The sequence below is a fragment of the Pleurodeles waltl genome, chromosome 9 (assembly GCF_031143425.1).
Source record: "Pleurodeles waltl isolate 20211129_DDA chromosome 9, aPleWal1.hap1.20221129, whole genome shotgun sequence".
Classification (NCBI taxonomy): domain Eukaryota; kingdom Metazoa; phylum Chordata; class Amphibia; order Caudata; family Salamandridae; genus Pleurodeles; species Pleurodeles waltl.
In genome coordinates, this window is record NC_090448.1 from 654,189,702 (window position 1) to 654,209,208 (window position 19,507).

General features: G+C 45.4%; 1 protein-coding gene across 1 annotated transcript in view; it reads left to right on the forward strand.

Moving 5' to 3' along the window:
• LOC138259729 (uncharacterized) overlaps positions 1–19,507 on the forward strand; it is a 197,348-nt gene that overhangs the window by 59,303 nt on the left and 118,538 nt on the right. The window contains exon 2 of the mRNA XM_069207622.1: positions 17,772–17,843. Within this exon, the coding sequence (XP_069063723.1) occupies positions 17,808–17,843 (36 nt within the window). The 5' untranslated portion in view covers positions 17,772–17,807. The remainder of the gene's footprint in view (positions 1–17,771; positions 17,844–19,507) is intronic.

The following is a 19,507-nucleotide window of genomic DNA, read 5'->3' on the forward strand; positions in this document are numbered from 1 at the left end:
ACCCAGCCAAACTCACAAACAATTGACCAATCTCTCTCCTACCTTACCTGACCAAGATCCTAGAAAAAGCCATCAACAGACACCTCACCGACCACATCATCAATCATCAGATCCTCCACACCATACAATCAGGCTTCACACCAAACAGCAGTATTGTGACAGACCTCCATCCAGCAACAGATGGCATTTGGATAATCCCTGACAAAGGAGAAATGCCACCCCTCGTCTTACGCACCTCTCTGCAGCTTTAGATGCAGTCTTCCATCCCATCCTGATCAGACAACTTCACAAGGCCATCATTCAAGGACCCACCCCCAATGGATTTACACTTTTCTTACCAGAAGAATACAAACAGTCAAAGTGCCACCACACTCCTCAGAAGTCTGGAAACTAATTTGTGGGGTCCCACATGGGTTCCTCGCTCAGCCCGACCGCCTTCAACATCTACATGACGGCGCTGGCAGACATTGTCAGCACACGCAACTTTGACTCACCTACATTAATGACTCACAACTGATATTGTCTCTCTTAGACAAAACAACCAACACCAGGAACAACTTCAAAGTGTGCATGACCAAAGTGACACAGGATGAAATCCAATTGCCTCAAATGCAATACAGACAAGACCGAAGTGGTGATCTTTGGAAAGAGGCCTCACCATCGACCTCTGCCTGGTGGCCTATGGACCTCAAACCCACGCCCACGTCCAGCACTCCAGCAAAAAAACCTTGGGATCATTAACAACATTAAGCTGGACATGTCTGACCAAGTCAATTATGTTGTTGTGACCTGCTTCCACACCATGAACATGCTGAAAAAGATTTTGAAGTGGTTATCCAACACCAGGAAAACCGTCACCAAGCCTGCAGACTGAACTACGGGAACAACAACCAACTCACTTAACGACTCTAGACCAGCAGCCATACTCCTCCTCAAACTCCCAAGCCATTCTCATGTCACACCACACCTATGGGAACTAAACTGGCATCCTATAAAGAAATGCACACTGTTCAAGCTCCTTCCCCGCACATAGAAAGCACATTTTAACACAGCCATGTTTATTTCCACCAACCTGGAAACTCTTTTCAGCTGACTTCTCACTAGTACACATGCCATGCATAATCACAATCAGATCAGGAGGTTGTGCCTTGTCATACAATGCTCCTAAAGCTTGGAAGGACCTCCAATGCCACATTAGAGCCTCTTCATCTCTTCTTGAATTCTGCAAGAAACTGAAGACATGGCTCTTAGAGGAAGCCTCCCAAGGGCTTTTCACACATCTGCAAAGTGCCAGGATTCCCTTGTGGGTAATGTGACCTATAAAAATCTACATACCATGATATGACTGACATGAAGAGTTTTCACAAATGCTCAAAAAGGTGCTTTCAGCGCCATGTCAAAGTCACAAACCAGACTGAGATGCTGTATCCAGCCACACTTTTTATCAATAGTATATTGGATGCTGGGATACTTTAGTCGTTACAATGTTAAAAGTGAAAATACAGGTCTCATATCGCAATATTCTGTAAAAAGTTGCAGAGTGTTTGACGAGGAGACACAGTCTCGGCAAGCAATCTGCACTACTATAGGACCAGCACTCGTTCTTCATATCATATCCTTTTTGATTCCCACTACAGAGCTCCCAAATTTCCCGGTCTAATTCTGTAAGTAATCCAGGCCAGATTTCCTTTGCAGTCCCTGTGGTCCCTGTGTTCCCTGCTCGCTTGTGCAATAACATGAAAATGCCCTTCACTAATGAATTCATACTGTTGCATGCATGCGGGCAGTATTTTTTAACACTGCTCACATTCATCAATATTAATTGAAAGCCTTATATTGTACCTGCTCATGTGCTCAATCCGTTGATCATCATTCTTCTTATCTCATGCAAGGGTAGTCTTTCACACTCTGGCCCCATGTTTTCAGAGTAATAAAGTGCATAAAAACACTAGTATTAGTCACATTAGAAGGAGTTTCTGCATTTCCGAGGACATTACACTTGTCAGTCGTGCAGCTCGAGAAAGGGTGAGGCATTCATTGCTGACTTAAAGAAAGGGATGAAGAGAAAATAAGTTGTTTGCATTTCTGTCAAAATGGTAAAAATTAAAATACCGGCTTTTGTTAGCTTTCAATATTTTCTGCTACTTTTATTAACATCCGCTTCTGCGAATTATATTCAGTTAGCCAATGGGAAGTTCAGAGTAATTGTCTGTTGAACAATTAAAAACAGAATGCAGTTCATAAAATATGCATACCTTCTTTGGCCATAATCTGTGAAGCCATACCAGGATAGAGAACAATGGATTAAACCAAATCGCTTTTAAACATCTCTGCCACTGGATGGCCAGGCAGCCGCAATGTTCATAATCACCTAATGAGTTTAATATAAGGGTATTTGAAGATTTCCTCACTAAATATTCGCTGTCTTTTCTAAAGGGCATGCATCCGCGAGCCTGAACATCTCAATTCCCGCTTAAATGGAAAGAGTCCCATTGATGTAACTCACTCTAGTATTCACTACCGTTGTTTGCATAAAGTACTGTCAAGGGTATTGTTAAAGAATTGTAAAATATACATATTGTTGTTGCTGCCTTTGATTTCAAAGAGCAAAATGGTGATCACACTTTTGTAAATGTACCCTGCTGTACCTCTGGCAGTCCTAAGTATTCTCATAAAGGTCCATCCTTGTGAACTATGCCTACATGATGGATGGTGCTTTCTTGATCAGCCAATATGCAGGCGAAATACACGGTTCCGAGGACTAGCGGAAATGTAGCACGGGGGCAAAAAAATATTTCGCTAGCTTCACCTCTTTCAACCATTATTTATCCTGGACTGCAAGCAGCACAAGGCAAAGGCATCACCTGAGTTCGAAGAGCTACTTATGGAAGGAATCGGTAACTCTGCTTTGTCCCAGTGCTAATGTAATCCGCAAATAGCCCATAGCCATAAATGTTTGGTTCCATCCCAAACAAGTGGTAACTCCATAAAACCACAATTCTAGATAGTCAGCAACGCAAACCTTCACATGCCAGGATGCAAAATAAAAGAAAAACAGCTGTTGTGGGTTCACCACATCACTCTCACAACATAGACCATATTTCTAGTGCTGAACTTTCCCCTTGCAAAGTATTGTTCTAAAAAACAAATCTAGCACGTACTGCCTATTTGTCTGTCAGGGGCATCTGGTACTTTGACCTCTGTAGAGGCTGCAACCTGCTTAACAGGGAGAGATTCGTATGTTCCGTTCAAACTGCCAGTGTAGGAAAGTACCATATTTCTTGGCATGTTACCCCCATTTTTACCTGTATGTCAGTATGTTTTTGCCTGTTTCACTGAGATCCTGCTGGTGAGGACCCCAGTGCTCATAGTTTATGGCCTAATGTGTGTGGTGTGTGTAGTGTTTGACTGTGTCACTGAGGGTCTCCTAATCAGAACCTCAGTGCTTATGCTCTCTCTGCTTTTAGATTTGTCACTATAGGCTAGTGACTTCATTTACCAATTTCAATTGGCACACTGGACCCCCCTTATAAGTCCCTAGTATATGGCACCTAGGTACCGAGGGCATTGGGGTTCCAGGAGATCCTTATGGGCTTCAGCATTTCTTTTGCCACCCATAAGGAGCTCAGACAAACCCTTCCACAGGCCTGCCATGGTAGCCTGCGTGAAATAGGGCACACACTATTTCACAGCCATTTTCACTGCACTTAAGTAACTTAGAAGTCACCTATATGTCTAACCTTCACTTGCTGATGGTTAGGTGCAAAGTTACTAAGCGTGAGAGCACCCTTGCACTAGCAAAGGTGCCCCCACATAGTTCAGGGCCATTTCCCGGGACTTTGTGAGTGCGGGGATGCCATTACATGCATGCACTACATATAGGTCAATACCTATATGTAGCTTCACAATGGTAATTCAGACTATGGCCATGTAAGGTGTCTAAGATCATGGAATTGTCCCCCCATCCCAAATCTGGTATTGGGGAGCTAATTCCATGCCTCCCGGGGCTCCACTATGGACCCCCAGTACTGCCAAACCAGCTCTCTGAGGCTTGCACTGCAGCTACAACTGCTGCCACCTCACAGACAGGGTTCTGTCCTCTTGGGGTCTGAGCAGCTCAGTCCCAGGAAGGCAGAACAAAGCATTTCATTTGGGAGCAGGGAGTTACACCCTCTCCCTTTGGAAATAGGTGTTACAGGCTGGGGAGGGGAAGCCTCCCCAGCCCCTGGAAATGCTTTGAATTTCACAGATGGTGCCCTCCTTGCATAAGCCAGTCTACATCGGTTCAGGGACCCCTTGTCCCCTGCTCTGGCACAAAACTAGACAAAGGAGAGGGGAGCGACTACTCCCCTGTCCATCACCGCCCTAGGGGTGGTGCCCAGAGCTCCTCCAATATGTCTCACACTTCAGCCATCTTGCTTTGCAAGCTGTGGGGGCACTCTGGAGGGCTCTGAGTGGCCAGTGCCAGCAGGTGACTTCAGAGACCCCTCCTGATAGGGCCTTACCTGATAAAGTAGCCAATCCCCCTCTCAGGGCTATTTAGGGTCTCTCCTGTGGGTTCTCTTCAAATTCTACTTGCAAGTTTCCAGCTGGAATCCTCTGCAACTACTACTTCATCCTCTGACCTCGGATCAACCGCAGCCTGCTCCAGGAACCGCTGTAACCACAACAAAGTATCCACAAGGGATACTTTTCTTCTGCAACTTCAGCTCCAGCCAGCAGCTGCAACAGTTTCCATGGTGTGCACACTCTAAGGACTCCCTGTCTTCACCCTGCACCAGAAGGACCCGAAGAAATCTCCTGTGGGGTGAAGCAGTCATTCCCCTGCTCACGCAGGCACCTTCTAAGTCGATAACTGGTTCTCTTGAACTACTCTCACAGTGACGAATGTGCTCCTTGAAACACAGAGGGTGAACCCCATTAACACAGACTGCCCTGAGGTCCTGCTGTTTCAATTTGGAGGAGGTAAGACATTGCCTTCCCCCAGAACAACAGTATTCTTCACCTCCTGAGGCGTCTGTGCACTATTTTCAGAATTCCTTTGTGCTCAGCCTGGCCCAGGTCCCCAGCACTCTATCCTGTGACATTCAACTCGCTGAGTTGTTCTCCGGCAGTGTGGGACCTTCCTTTGTAGTGCAGCACCAACCACATTTTGCACCTCCTTTGTCCCTGTGTCCTGGGACTCCCATGGGTGCTATCTGGTGCTCTGAGGGGTCTCTGTAGTGCCAAGAGCCCCCTCTTCCTCCTTACACAGAGTGCAGGCCCCCACATCCCTCCTGGGTCCAGATAGTACCTAGTTGATGCAAAACATGACTTTGACAGAACCAAGGCTTGTTGGAGGAATCCAGTGTAAAAACTCACCTACCTCCAACTTCACAACGTGGGACATCCTTTGCATCATGGAGGAATAGGCTGGCACATTCCTAGGGTGCATTTCTGCAGTCTTCGTCCAACCAGGGACTCTTCTTTTGCTTCCCTCTTGTGGGTTGGCAGGGGCTCCTGTCCTTCCTTGAACTTCTTCCAACTTCTGGACTTGATCTCCTTCTTTTGCAGGTCCTCAGATCCAGGAATCCACTGTTTGTTGTTTGCAGACTTGTTTGGTTCTTGCAATAATCCCAATCATGAGGTGTAGTGTGTTCTAAGGAAACTTGCAGTACTTTACTCCTGCTTTTCTGGGCTCTGGGCGCTCTGGGGTGGGGTAATTTACTTACCTTTACTGTATTCTTACTCTCCCAGCAATTCTGCACACACTACACTTGTCTGGGGGGAATTCATGATTCGCATTCCACTTTTCTTAGCATATGGTTTGTGTTGCCCTAGACCTATTTTCTCCCATTGCATTCTATAGAATTTCCTATTGTTTGCACTATCCTATGTCTAACTACCTACTTTGTTTTGGTGTCTAGTGTATATATTGTGTATAATACTTACCTCCAGAAGGAGTATTGGCTCTAAGATATTTTTGGTACTGTGTCAGCCAAATAAACTACCTTTTTTTTGGTAACACTCAGAATTTTCTTTACTTGTGTATAAGTACTGTGTAACTATAAGTGGTATTGCATGAGCTTTGCATGTCTCCTAGTTCAGCCTAAGCTGCTCTGCTATAACTACCTCTATCGCCTAAGCTTCTAGAACACTAGTATTTCACTAATAAAGGATAACTGGACCTGGTATAAGGTGTAAGTACCCAAGGTACCCACTACGACCAGGCCAGCCTTCTACAGCCACACTAATTTCCAATCAATATAACTTCCACTCTGGTAAGGCAGCAGACTGTGGTGAAGGAAATATGTCTCCTCTCTGCTCCTAAACATAGCAAGTGATTTGGTTTACAAGATTCTCCTCGCAGTTTGTACCTAGGCCATATTACTTTTGTGTAAGACATACTAAAACATTAAGGCCCTCATTACTACTCTGGTGGTCAGAAGACCACCAGGGCCACGGTGGCAGTCTCACTGCGGACGAGCCAGTGGTGAAGACTGCCACATTGCGAGTTGTGGGGATTAGCAGAAGCTAAACTGCCACTACTCCGCCTGGCCAGCCAGTGCAGGTCGCTCTGACGCAGCCGGCGATGAGCTCCTCCAGCCTGGCGACAGGCCTCTGCCTGCCTGCCGGATTACAAGGCAACAGTTCTGTCAGGCTTTCTGTGGCGGTCAGCCCGCCATGAAAACCCTGGCGGTAACGCACCCGGCAACAGGAATCCCCTATTCCTGTCACCGGCACATGCACCCCCCACACGTCCACACACATGCAGACACCTCGACCATCCATCCACACACTTACAAACACCCCCACCACTTCACGCACGCATGCGTTCACATACACACCCCTCGGCATACGCATATATTCACACAGACACCCCCACTCACTCGCATACATGCAGACACACCCCACTTGCTCGCAAACATGCAGACATACACCCCAACTCACTCGCAAACACGCACTCAGACACCCCATTCACACGCCCATACATGCACACAAACATCATTCACGCGCACATACACGCACACAAACATTCACATTAAATCGCATACACGCACACATTCACCACCCCCCTCTGCATACTCGCACTCACGCACCCATTCACACAGACACCCTCCCCTTCCCCCAACCCCTCCCATCGGATGATCAACTTACCTTTTCTGGCAAGCTGGTCATCCGTAAGGAGATGGGTCCTGGCAGTTGTGCATAACCAGCACCACAACACCAGCAAGACTCCGCAAAGCCATATTACGGCTCGTAATACGGTAGGATGAGCCTTGCTGCCGTGGCCGTGCTGGCAATGCAACCGCCTCTTTGGAGTCGGACTTCGGCTTATAAATGGGCAGAAGTCCGCAACTGACTCCTAACACAGCGGTCAGCAGACCGCCAGCTGTGGTGGTCTGTTGGCTGCAGCAGCTTTGGCGGTCTTACAAAAATACCGCCGAAGTTGTAATGAGGCCCTCAATCTGTAAACCTTGGATACAAAAAAATGCTATTTCTTTTGAATGTTTCAGGATATAGATAATCTAGGCTGAAAAGATCAGAGGTAAAATCAACTTCGTATTGCCTATTACTCTTATTTCAGTGTTGAAATATGAGCTTCTGCTTCATATAGGTTGAAGTGAGGTCCAAAAACATTCTCATCTCCTTTTTCTGACTACACTTAGGGCCAGATGTAGCAAAAATAAAAATTGCGACTGGCATTTTGCGAGTTGATGCGACTCGCAAAATGCGAGTCGCAAATTGGAATGTCAGAAAAAAAAGCGATCCGATTTTGCGACTCGCAGCCGGACTCGCAATGCTGTGTGCGAGTCCGCAGTTTGCGAGGTCGCTGTTTGCGAGTGTGCAAAAAACGAACTCGCAATTAGCGAGTGGGTGTCGCACATTGCGATTACCTTCAAAATTGCTTGCAGGTGCAGCAGAACACTCCAGAAAGCATACCAGAACACTCTGGAAATGTTGCCAGGGGCCTGGGACGTCTCACCCACATAGTTGAACTTATGGAGACACAGGAGATGTGGAGGGCCACCGGGGAAACACCCCAAGACAGTGAGGAGGGCTCAACAGTGAGCAGTGTCTCTGCCACTGACAGTAGGGTGCTGAGGAGTGGTAGGCACAGCACCATGGACGCAGCAGGGACCAGCCAGGCTGGCAGGAGGGGCAGGAGATCATAGACAACAGCCAGTACAGATTAATGTGGCACATGGCGTTAATGTGCCACATGACTGGTTGGCATTTTCCTGCCCATGGACATTTTCAACTTGTATATAGTTTCTTCATGACATTAATAAAACAGTTATTTTTGTTCCACTTAACAAATGGAGTTTTTGGTTAATAGGTGAGTATGGTGGGAGTTGACACGTACCGTCCAAAGTATTGCGTTGCAATGTGGTCCCGTCTCAGTCTGCCTTGATTAGCTAGACTCCTATCCCCATGATGGCGATGTGGTTGTTCTTGCTCTTCATCATCAGGATCTGGGTCTGCAGGGGTGAGAGGTAGCCCACGTCGGGTGGCTATGTTGTGGAGGATGGCGCATGCGACCACAATTTTGAAAGCGGTAATGGGGGTGTATTGGAGGGCGCCTCCACTGCGGTGGAGGCATCTGAATCTTGCCTTCAGCAGTCCGAAGGAGCGCTCGATCAGGTTTCTGGTCCTCTTATGCGCACTGTTGTATTGCCTCTCTGATTCAGTTCTGGGTGTTAAAAACAGAGTCATGATCCAAGGCCTGAGAGCATATGCACTGTCACCTGTTGGGCACAAAAGTACACTGTTAGGAAGTCCAGATAGTCGTGCACAGTGACCTCTGTGTATGTCTGCAAGTGTCTGTGGCTCTACCTAGGAGGTAACCGTCTCCAAATTCCCCACGTTCCAGGCGTTGATGAATCCCACTATGCCTAAAAATGTATGAGTCATGGGTACTGCCAGGAAACTTAGCTACGATGTCCGTGATGACATAATGGGCATCACAAACAACCTGTATGTTGAGTGAGTGGGTACACTTCCTGTTGCGGAAAATGTGTTCCAGATTAGCAGTGGGGCATATTTGAATGTGTGTCCCATCTACACACCCTATGACATGAGGAAAGGGGGCAATGCGGTAAAAGTCCAGCTTGGTGCTGTTAATTTCTGCCTCATTCCTTGGTAAGTATATGAAGTGAGACATGTGCGTGACTAAGGCATCTAGGAATGCCCTGAGGAACCTTGACACTGCACTTTGGGATACCCCACCTGCCACGGCAATGACCCCCTGATAGCTCCCTGAGGCCAAGAGGTGCAGTGCGCATAGTACTTGCACATGCGTAGGGATGGCGCAGCCACGCAGAGTCTTGTGTTCTAGCTGTGGTTTCAGTAAATCTATTAATTCTAGAATGGCTGCGCTGCTAAGGCGGCATTTGTCATAGATCTCCTCTTCAGTTTGCTGAAAAAAGAGTCTGCCTGGTTCTATATATCTTCTCCTGTCTGTGGCCCCTCCTCCTCCTCTGCTGGGCTGCGTAGACTCTCCTCCTCACTGCTATCAGGTATATCTCCGCCATCTTGAGTAAGCCAGATGCCTTCTGGGTCCCCTTTTATACTTTGGTAATGGTTACCACCTGCTCTGAGTTAGTGGTAAATGGGACATGCAAACTGGGCTTTTTGCGACTAGTCGCAATTTGCGAGTTGCAATTGCATATGGGTTGCGACTCGCAAATTGCGACTTGCAATTTGCGGGTTGCAAAATGGGGTCGCACCGGATGCGACTCGCAAACGGGTCCCATTGCTTTTTGCGAGTCGGAAATGGGCTTTTTGCATCCCATTTCCGATTTTGCACTGTCGCAAATTGCGATTTGGCCCGTTTGCGAGTCGCAATCGTTTGCTACATCTGCCCCTTAGTTCATACATTTCTGGCAGCTTCTGCCTGCCCACTGCTACGCATAACAACTGGCCACACAATTTGCTGATTTCGAAAATAGGTGTCTCAAGGGTCTTCCAAGTGGAAACTATTTGTTGAAAATTACCTCTATAACACCATTGCCATGTATAAAAGCGGTCACATAGCTTTTTTCAAGGCAGACACTATAGGAGAATCGGACCAAGTACTAGCTCAGGTGAGGGGATCTTTTTGTAGTGCAATGAACTCAGCTCTGAGGGATAGAGTTAGGAGACCAAATAAAGGTCCACACAACTGAGACAGGGAATTGCCAATTTGGTTTTTGGGTGCATGGAACTCTGGGATAGGATTGTTGTGACAAACACGCCTTAGAATAAGAAGTGCATACTTTGTCTGTACATTTGGAAGTGGTAAGTTGGGATATTTAACAGATTAACCCATTATATAAATTTCTGGATTCAGACTAAGTACAAAACTTATTTGGATTTTAAGAAGAAGAAAATGTTATTGCAAAATTAATTAAAAGGTGTTTCTCGGGCCCTCGATTACTCCACCCTTGGAGACAGTGAACCAAGAAGCAGGAATGGACAGCCCCATGATGGAACAGGACTTTCTAATCTTCAGCCCAATTTATCATGACCAATGTCTCATGTGTGGTAATGGAATTCGTCAATTTCAACATGAATAAATCAGTTCCTGTGGTTTCTGGTTCCTTTTCTTGGTCATGGCTCAGTGTTTAACCCCTTTGCTGCCATACCATTACCCCTCAGGTACTAAGCCTTTTTTTGGCTTTTTGGGGTAGTTTGTGCTTAGGCCCTCATAACTTTTGTCCAGTTAAGCTACCCATGCCAAATTTGCAACCTTTTTTCCAACATCCTAGGGATTATAGAGGTATCCAGAGTTTGTGGGTTCCCTTGGATGAGACCAAGAAATTAGTCAAAATACAGCTAAAATTTTGTTTAAAAAAAAAAAAGTGCTGTAGAAGAACACATGTATTTTTTCCCTGAAAATGGCATAAACAAAGAGTTTGCTGTGCTAAAATCACCATCTTCACAGCTTTCAGAAACAAGCAGACTTGAATCAGAAAAGCAAATTTTTCAGCACAATTTTGGAATTTTACTGGTACATACCCCATTTTTACTATTTTTGTGCTTTCAGCCTCCTTCCAGTTACTGACAGAAATGGGTGTGAAACCAATGCTGGACCTAGACAGCTAAACATTTCTGAAAAGTAGACACAATTCTAAATTCAGCAAGGGGTCATTTGTGTAGACCCTTCAAGGTTTTCCTACAGAAAGTAACAGCTAAAATAAAAAACAAATTTGACATTGAGGTGAAAAAAGAGCCATTTCTGTCCATATTGTCGTCTATAACTTTTTCCAGCTATGGCACGCTTTTGAAAGCAATATACCGTTACATCTACTGGACTCTTCTAGTTGCTGGGATATATAGGGCTTGTAGGTTCATCAAAAACCCTAGGTACCCAGACCCAGTAAATGAGCTGCACCTTGCAACAGGTTTTCATTGCATACCGGGTATACAGCGATTCATATGGTGAAATATAAAGAGTGAAAAATAGGTATCAATGAAACCTTTCTATTTCCAAAATGAGAAGCAGTGGTTATTTGCACATCTCTGAATTATGGGGTCCCCATACTAGCATAGGGATTACTGGGCATTTTTCAAATAGACTTCTTTTTTACACACTGTCTTACATTTGGAAGGAAATAATGTAGAGAAAGACAATGGGCAATAGCACTTATTCTTCTATTCTGTGTTCCCCCAAGTCTCCTGATAAAAATGGTACCTCACTTGTGTGGGTAGGCCTAGTGCCCACAACAGGAAAAGCAACATGGACACATCCCATTTTCACATTGGAATCTGACATGTTTTTTGGAAAGTGCCTAGTTGTGGATTTTGGCCTCCAGCTCAGCCGGCACCTAGGAAACCTACCAAACCTGTGCATTTTTTAAAACTAGACACCTAGGGGAACCCAGGATGGGGTAACTTGCGATGCTCTCACCAGGTTCTGTTACCAGAAACCTTTTGCAAACCTCAACATTTGGTAAAAAAATCACTTTTTGCTCACATTTCAGTGATAGAAAGTTCTGGAATCTGAGAGAAGCCACAAATTTCCTTCCACACAGCATTCCCCAAAGTCTCCAGATAAAAATGATACCTCACTTGTGTGGGTAGGCCTGGTGCCTGCAATAGGAAATGCCCCCAAAAACAACAAGGATACATCAAATTTTTCTTATGAAAACTGACCTGTTTTTTGCAAAGTGCCTAGCTGTGGATTTTGGCCTCTAGCTCATTCGGCACCTAGGAAAACCTAGCAAACCTGGAGATTTCTGAAAACTAGGCACCTAGGGGAACCCAGGATGGGGTAATTTGTGGCACTCTCACCAGGTTCTATTACCCAGAATCCTTAGCAAACCTCAACATTTGGCACAAAAATACCTTTTCCTCTCATTTTGGTACTGCAAAGGTCTGGAATCTGAGGGGAGCCACAAACTTCCTTCTACCCTGCATTTCCCCACATCTAATGATAAAAATGGTACCTTACTTGTGTGGGTAGGCCTAGTGCCCGCAACAGGAAATGCCCCAAAACACTACATGGACACATCAAAATGATCAATTACAAAACGACCTGTTTTTGCAAGGGGGGCACCTTTGTTTTTGTTCCTGGGCTCAGCTCCAATCTAGGGAAGCCTACCAAACCCAGGCATTTCTGAAAACTAAACACCTGGGGGAGTCCAGGGAGCTGTGACTTGCGTGTATCCCCCAGTGTTTTCTTACCCAGAATCCTCAGCAAACCTCAAATTTAGCTAAACAAATCACATTTCCCCCACATTTCTCTGTGGGATCACTGCACCAGCACAAGTTTCCTACCACCTAACATCTCTCAGTCTCCCGATAAAAATTATACCTCACTTGTGTAGGTGGGCCAAGTGCCTGTGACAGGGAAGTGCCAAAAACATGTTGAAATTGAGGGGGAACCAAAGCAGGTCCAAAAGATCAGTTTGAACCAGATGTTTAGTTTTCAGATGTGTCTAGGTCTCGAAGATTTTTCTACATGACAGCATCCCAAAGTCCAAAAAGTGCAGCCCTCACCATTCCAAGTGGGACGATTTTGAGAGTTAGCCAAGCTCTCATGGCCCAAATATAAAACCAAAACCCAAAATAATCTAATGTCCTCTTGCTTGCTGTTGGGATAAGATCTCTTAGTGTGTGGGAGGGAGAGCTGAAAGACTGTTACCCCTTTCAGTTGGGGTGGGGGCATAGCCTGCCCATACTGGTTGGCAGCCAACACCCAACTATTTTTTTTAACTCCTTGGGCTCTAGTAGGCTTTCTGCTCCGGGGAATGGATCGGGGGTAATTCTCCCATCTTCCCACCGGTGGGCAGAACAACGTTGTCCCCATTTATTTGGGGTAAGGGTATGGCCATACCCCCACCCTCTTTTTTTGAAGGGGGGCAGAAATGGCCATCAGTAATGTGCTCCCATGGGGAGCGACCCTTGTCCAAGGAACTGCCCTCCCAAATAAAACACACACACACACCAATCCCTGGTACCTCAGTGGTTTCTGACCCCTTTGGGGACAGATGGGCCTAATAGAAATAGGCCGGTCTGCCCCAAAGGAGGGCAGAAATGTCCTAAACTAAATTGGCCCTCCCAGAAAAAATTACAAAAATTACAAAAATCCTGGTGCCTAGTGGTTTCTGTCCCCCTTTGAAGGCAGATCGGCCTAATTAAAATAGGCCGATCGGCCCCCAAGGGGGGCAAAAATGGCTTAAAATAAATTTGCCACCCACGGGTGCGACCCTTGCCTAAGGGATCGCTCTTCTTGTGTGCAATATTATTGTGAAAAAAAATCCCCAGTGCTTTGGGGGCAGATGGGCCAAATTAGCATATGCCGATCTGCCCCTCAGGGGGAAGGCAGAAATGGCCTTATGTTATATTGCGCCCTTGGGGGAGCGACCCTTGCCCAAGGGGCCACTCCCCTTCTTTGTTTACCTAAGGTAAAAAAAATCCATGGTGTCTAGTGGGCATTCCTATGTGATCGTGCTGCAGGAATGCTCAGAGAGACATGAAAAGGAAAGGAAAAGCCTTTCCTTTTCTTTTCATGCCTCCCTGCCCTCCCCTGCCCCCGTACCGAAGAAAAATAAATCAGTTTCTCCTCGCGATGGAGGCAACCTCTGACGAAGTCTGATGAGATCAGCCTGCGATTCCTCACTGACGTCATGAGACATCAATGGGCAGGGTCAGGGGTGGAAGGGGAAACGGTTCCCCTTCCATCCTTGCCCAGGGGAGGGGGTGGAAGGCCTACGAGGTGAGCGCTAGCGTTCCACCCATGGGCCGGGTGCAGGACGTAACGGTTACGTCCTCAGCACCCGAGCAGTGCAACTGAGGACGTAACCGTTATGTCCTGGGCACCCAAGGGGTTAAGCCTACTGAAATATCACTTGGTGTGTTGCAACACTTCCAAGAGTCAGTACGTTTTCTTTCTCCTGTTTTTGCAATTCTAAGACCATCACACTAGTCCTGTTTTTGGTATCTGTGCGCTGTAGCTATAGGCGAATTCCTAGGCCCATATTTATACTTTTTGACGCAAAACTGCGCTAACGCAGTTTTGCGTCAAAAAAATTAGCGCCGGCTAACGCCATTCTGAAGCGCCATGCGGGCGCCGTATTTAAGCAATGACGTTAGCCGGCGTTAGCCGCCGGCGCTGCCAGGTGTGCGTTGAAAAAAACTACGTACACCAGGCAGCGCCGGCGTAGGGGGATATGGAGCTTGGGCGTGAAAAAACGGGGCAAGTCAGGCTGAGGCAAATTTTTCGCCTCAACCCGATTTGCGCCATTTTTTTCCACTCCCAACCCCCATAGAAATGACTCCTGTCTTAGCAAAGACAGGAGTCATGCCCCCTTGCCCAATGGCCATGCCCAGGGGACTTCTGTCCCCTGGGCATGGTCATTGGGCATAGTGGCATGTAGGGGGGCACGAATCAGGCCCCCGATGCCACAAAAAAAATAATATATATATATACTTACCAGAACTTACCTTATTGTCCCTGGGATGGGTCCCTCCAGCCTTGGGTGTCCTCCTGGGGTGGGCAAGGGTGACAGGGGGTGTCCCTGGGGGCATGGGAGGGCACCTCTGGGCTCCTTCCGAGCCCACAGGTCCCTTAACGCCTGCCTTTTCCAGGCGCTAAAAAACGGCACAAAAGCGGCCGTACGTCATTTTTTTTGACCCGCCCACTCCCGGGCGTGAATTTTGCCCGGGAGTGTAAATACGGCGCACATGCCGCGGAGTCACATTTTTAGACGGGAACGCCTACCTTGCATATAATTAACGCAAAGTAGGTGTCCACGCTAAAAAAGGACGCAAACTCCATGGACTTTGGCGCTAGACGCGTCTAACGCCAAAGTATAAATATGGAGTTACTTTTGCGTCGGAATTGCGTCAAAAAAAAGACGCAATTCCGGCGCAAACGGAGTATAAATATGCCCCCTAGTGTTTTTGTTCTGCCACAGACGTTTTCTTCCCTGATGGTTTCCTCAGAGGGCACGTTCCAGCTTTGTGTTCCATTCCACTTTGTGTTCCATTCCACTGACGTACGGTGGCTTATGCAGGAGATTGTCCTACCTTCAAATAGAGGACATTCAGACCTAAAGGGATGCCCCGGTTTTGAAAGATAGTGATTAGAAATTAGAAGAATGGTAAAAGAAAATACTTGGGGTATTAGAAACATGGCCTACATCCCTGTAAGATAAACGCAAATTGTGTACAATTCATGAGTGGTTGGAAGTATTTTACATTATAATTCTGTACCAAGTACTCCTTCAGTCAGCTTGTCTGTGTAGTAGAAGTAGTAGTAATGTTGTTCCTCATTTTCACCTCATATCTTTTAAATACAATGACGAAAGCTGCTGGTAATGCTGTTTCCACAACTCTCATTACATTACAGTCTTTTAGGTACCTCATGATGGGGCCGACAGCTCTTGTCCAGATGAAGTATTGAGACGGCACTGGATCTTGGCAAATAGCAATCAAGAGGGCACGGCAGACCTGAACTCGAAAGTTCCACCTGGGGCTCTTTTGTGTTTGACTGTTGATTTATGGATTTCACTATTGTCCCAATGACAGAAGGGTCAGATGATTAGTCAGTTCCTCAGCAGGGGAGGCTCTCTTGTTGGTCTCAAAGCAGGGCGTTTGCTAGTACTGATCTGTCCTAACTGTGATCGGGACAAATTCGGAACTCTCCAGCACACTTGCCAAATGTTGAGGGCAGGAAGGCAGGGACAGAGACATAAAAAATGACAAAAGAAGCAACATTAGAATAAAATCTTGCATACTTTATGTGGGACGTTTTCACGAGCTCCAGGGCAGGTGGGTTACTGGCTACAGATTGTAACTGTGTGAGCCGTTTATCACTGATGTTCCTTGTTGTTGATCCCAACACTGAGCTCCAAGTACATTGATTGAGTACTTGACCTGAAGGGAAGCACTAAGGGCTGAGATGGGTGGCAGAAACTCAGAACTCAATGAGACTTTTAATAGTAGTCAATAACCATTGTCCAGTCAGTGCTTTTTTGTAAGAAGAAAAAGTACTTTCACTTCAACAGATAGTGCAATAATGTATCCAACAATCATCCTCTCAGCTGGAGGAGATTCTCTTCAGTTATGAGATTCTTCATGGAAGGATCAATCTCAACAGTTGAGAGGGGGTCCTTTATCCTGGCTCTTTCAGTCGTTGGCTTTACTATGGAGGGAAAGTTATCTCCTCACAAATGTTGTGATTATCTTGTTTATGGGTGGATCAACTTATATGACTGAACTCCGGGCAGAAATACGATGTACAACAAATAAATCACTGTGTGAGAGAGGCAGCTAGTAGCTTAGGCTGTTACCAAAGGCAAGATATGTATGCAAAAATACTGGCAGTGCAAATTGGGGCAAATTGCCCTCTTTGGATAAAACACTGGGTACAGACCACCTGAACCTCTCTGGGTTCCTAGGCTGCCCCTCTCAAGTTAATTATGGCTTGGTTCTTGGTGGCACATGAATTGTCCCAAGTTCACCGTTCTCTCAATGCCACACTTTTGCACTGAACATTTACTTTAGTATTTGGAGGGTAGGGCCTGCTTCTGCTGGCTGGGAGGGGGAATGTGTGGCACGTGGTTGTGTGCGGTCATGCATGACCCACTAGGAGTGCTTACAATGACTCTGCCTTGGCCTGATTCTTCTACATTGCCAGTCTACATATGTTGTGCACAACTGTGTGCCTCTGGCTGTGAAGGCGCTGTGATGGACAAACAGGTGAAGTGGAGACTGTGCTTCAATTGGGTTGGGTGAATCTTTCTTGGACACAAACATAAAAGCACCACCCAAACAAAGTGAAGCGTCCACCCCATATATTAATGGTGATTACAAGCAGAGGTCGAGGTACCCTTAGGCTGCAGTTTTGATCTTGTTTCAGCGTCACGTTTCAGGGGCACTTTTGCTAATCGAGCCTTTGCAAATGTGGTCTTGGTTTCCCTGTGTGCTAGACCTTTATCGGCATTTCAGCTTTGTCAGAAGGAAACCACTGACATAGGTGCAATTCTATTGTATATCAAGTCGTCACAGGCACTTTGGCTTTTCATCAGGCAGCAGGGGCACCAGGATCTCAAGGTCTCATTCCATGACCTTGCTGTTCAGATAAATATGTGACTGGTTCTGTTGATTCTATCATGCTGTAGAAGCTGAACATAGGTTCATGGCCTATCCAAGATACTGCCTTTTCTCTCCACATTGTGAACTATTTAACTTCATTATCATTGTATTTTATTTTTTATTACATTATGTCTTACTTATTTTCGTTGTGTTTGCATATGGTAACAACACATAGATCTAACTAACCTTTACCTGTTATTTTGCAGCTCAAGCACCAAGTATTCAAGTCCCATCATTTAGAGATGGAGTCCCCTGGCAATAGAATGTCTAATGGTCAGGTGAGAATAAAGATTTGTTTGAACAGGGAATTGAGCAAAGGAATGGATTGTAAGACTTGGGGAGTTTTACTTAATTTTTCTAGGTAACTCAGGGCTCATTATTTTCGAAACTGCTTCTTAATTGTTTGTATCCAACAATCATCCTCTCAGTTGGAGGACATTCTCCCTATTGGAACAAAGTTCATTCTCTTTGCCCAGTCAGTTTTGAGGTTTTTCAATGAAGGATCAGTCTCAACGGTTGAGAAAAGGTATTTATCCGTGCTCTTTCAGTTGCTGGCTTCACTATGGAGGGAAAGTTATCTCCTCACAAATTTTGTGATTATCTTCTTCATGGATGGGTCAAATTATAGGACTAAACTCCTGGCTCAGTCTCGAGTATAGTTTGGACTGAAATTGGACTACAGTTTTAGTGGGAGAAGTGAATGATCAAGGCTAACTTACAAACGTGGCCACTCACTGTTTGGTTTATTAATTGGCTTTAAACATTTGCTGGCAGTGATTGCTCCACCTGTCTGAATGATGGCCCCAAGACGCCAGAGTTCCACAGCTGTCCCTTACCTTCAAATTGTTTTACCAATTGTAATCAATGTATGAAAGAAGAAATGTAATATAACAAAATGCTCAAATAAAGAGTGTTAATGAAACTAGTAATAAATAAAACGTGACTACTAATTTGCATAAAAACTGCCAACACAAGATTTAGCAGTAATAACGTATCACAGAGGCACTTATTACGAAAAGTGTGACAGTCAGTGATTCAGCAATCTTTATTTGGTCAAAATTTTCTGACCATAAAAGCACAATAAATCCATACACATATTTACAAAGTAAAAGAAAAACTTTAAATCCTAAAAAATGCCTAAAAATGGACCCAAAGATGCATGCAAATCCTACCGTACAGCCATTGATTCAATTTAGGAGGCAGCAATTATATAACTATGTACGGAAGAGCAAATTTCTGGAATAGCTAAAGACTGTCAGTATCTAAGACTTTCTTAATATCCTGTAAAGTGCTTATTCGATAAAATAGGACCACAGAAACTGAGCTCTAAATGGGCAAAACAATTTACAAAATAATATGAACAACATGAAGAAAGATCCACCTTAGGGCCAGCAACAGAAATCGTGGACCAAATTTAGTCTGAACCTTGTCAGATAAATCCTAAATTGAGGGCTTGTAAACCAGTTTAAATACAAATTCATTCCTGGCACATTATACATTTGAATATAGTTTACAACAAAGTGCATAGCCAGGGACATTACTATTCTGCCTTCTTCCCTATGTGATGCAAATGCCCTTTTCACTCTGTCTTTTGCACTGCAATTTATCAGTTCCGGGACGTCAAACAAAGTACTTAGGCCCAAACTATGCAAAGTATTCTTAATGTAAGCCAGCAATGGGATGGAATGCAGATTAACTAAAGATAAACAGTCTTTCAAAACTTCTTGAAAAAATTCAGCGGCTGGCAAACTTCAAATTTTCAGCCACGATTACAGGAGGCGATGCCTGTGAGGTCCTCTTGGTACTCCATTCCAAGTTCAATATGTACAATATAACTTGCAGTGGTACGAGGGATCACAAGTAATCAACACAAAAAATGTATTTTCCATTATCTATAATTTTGTTGGCATGGCACAACCCGATACTCCTGCCCCATAAGTTC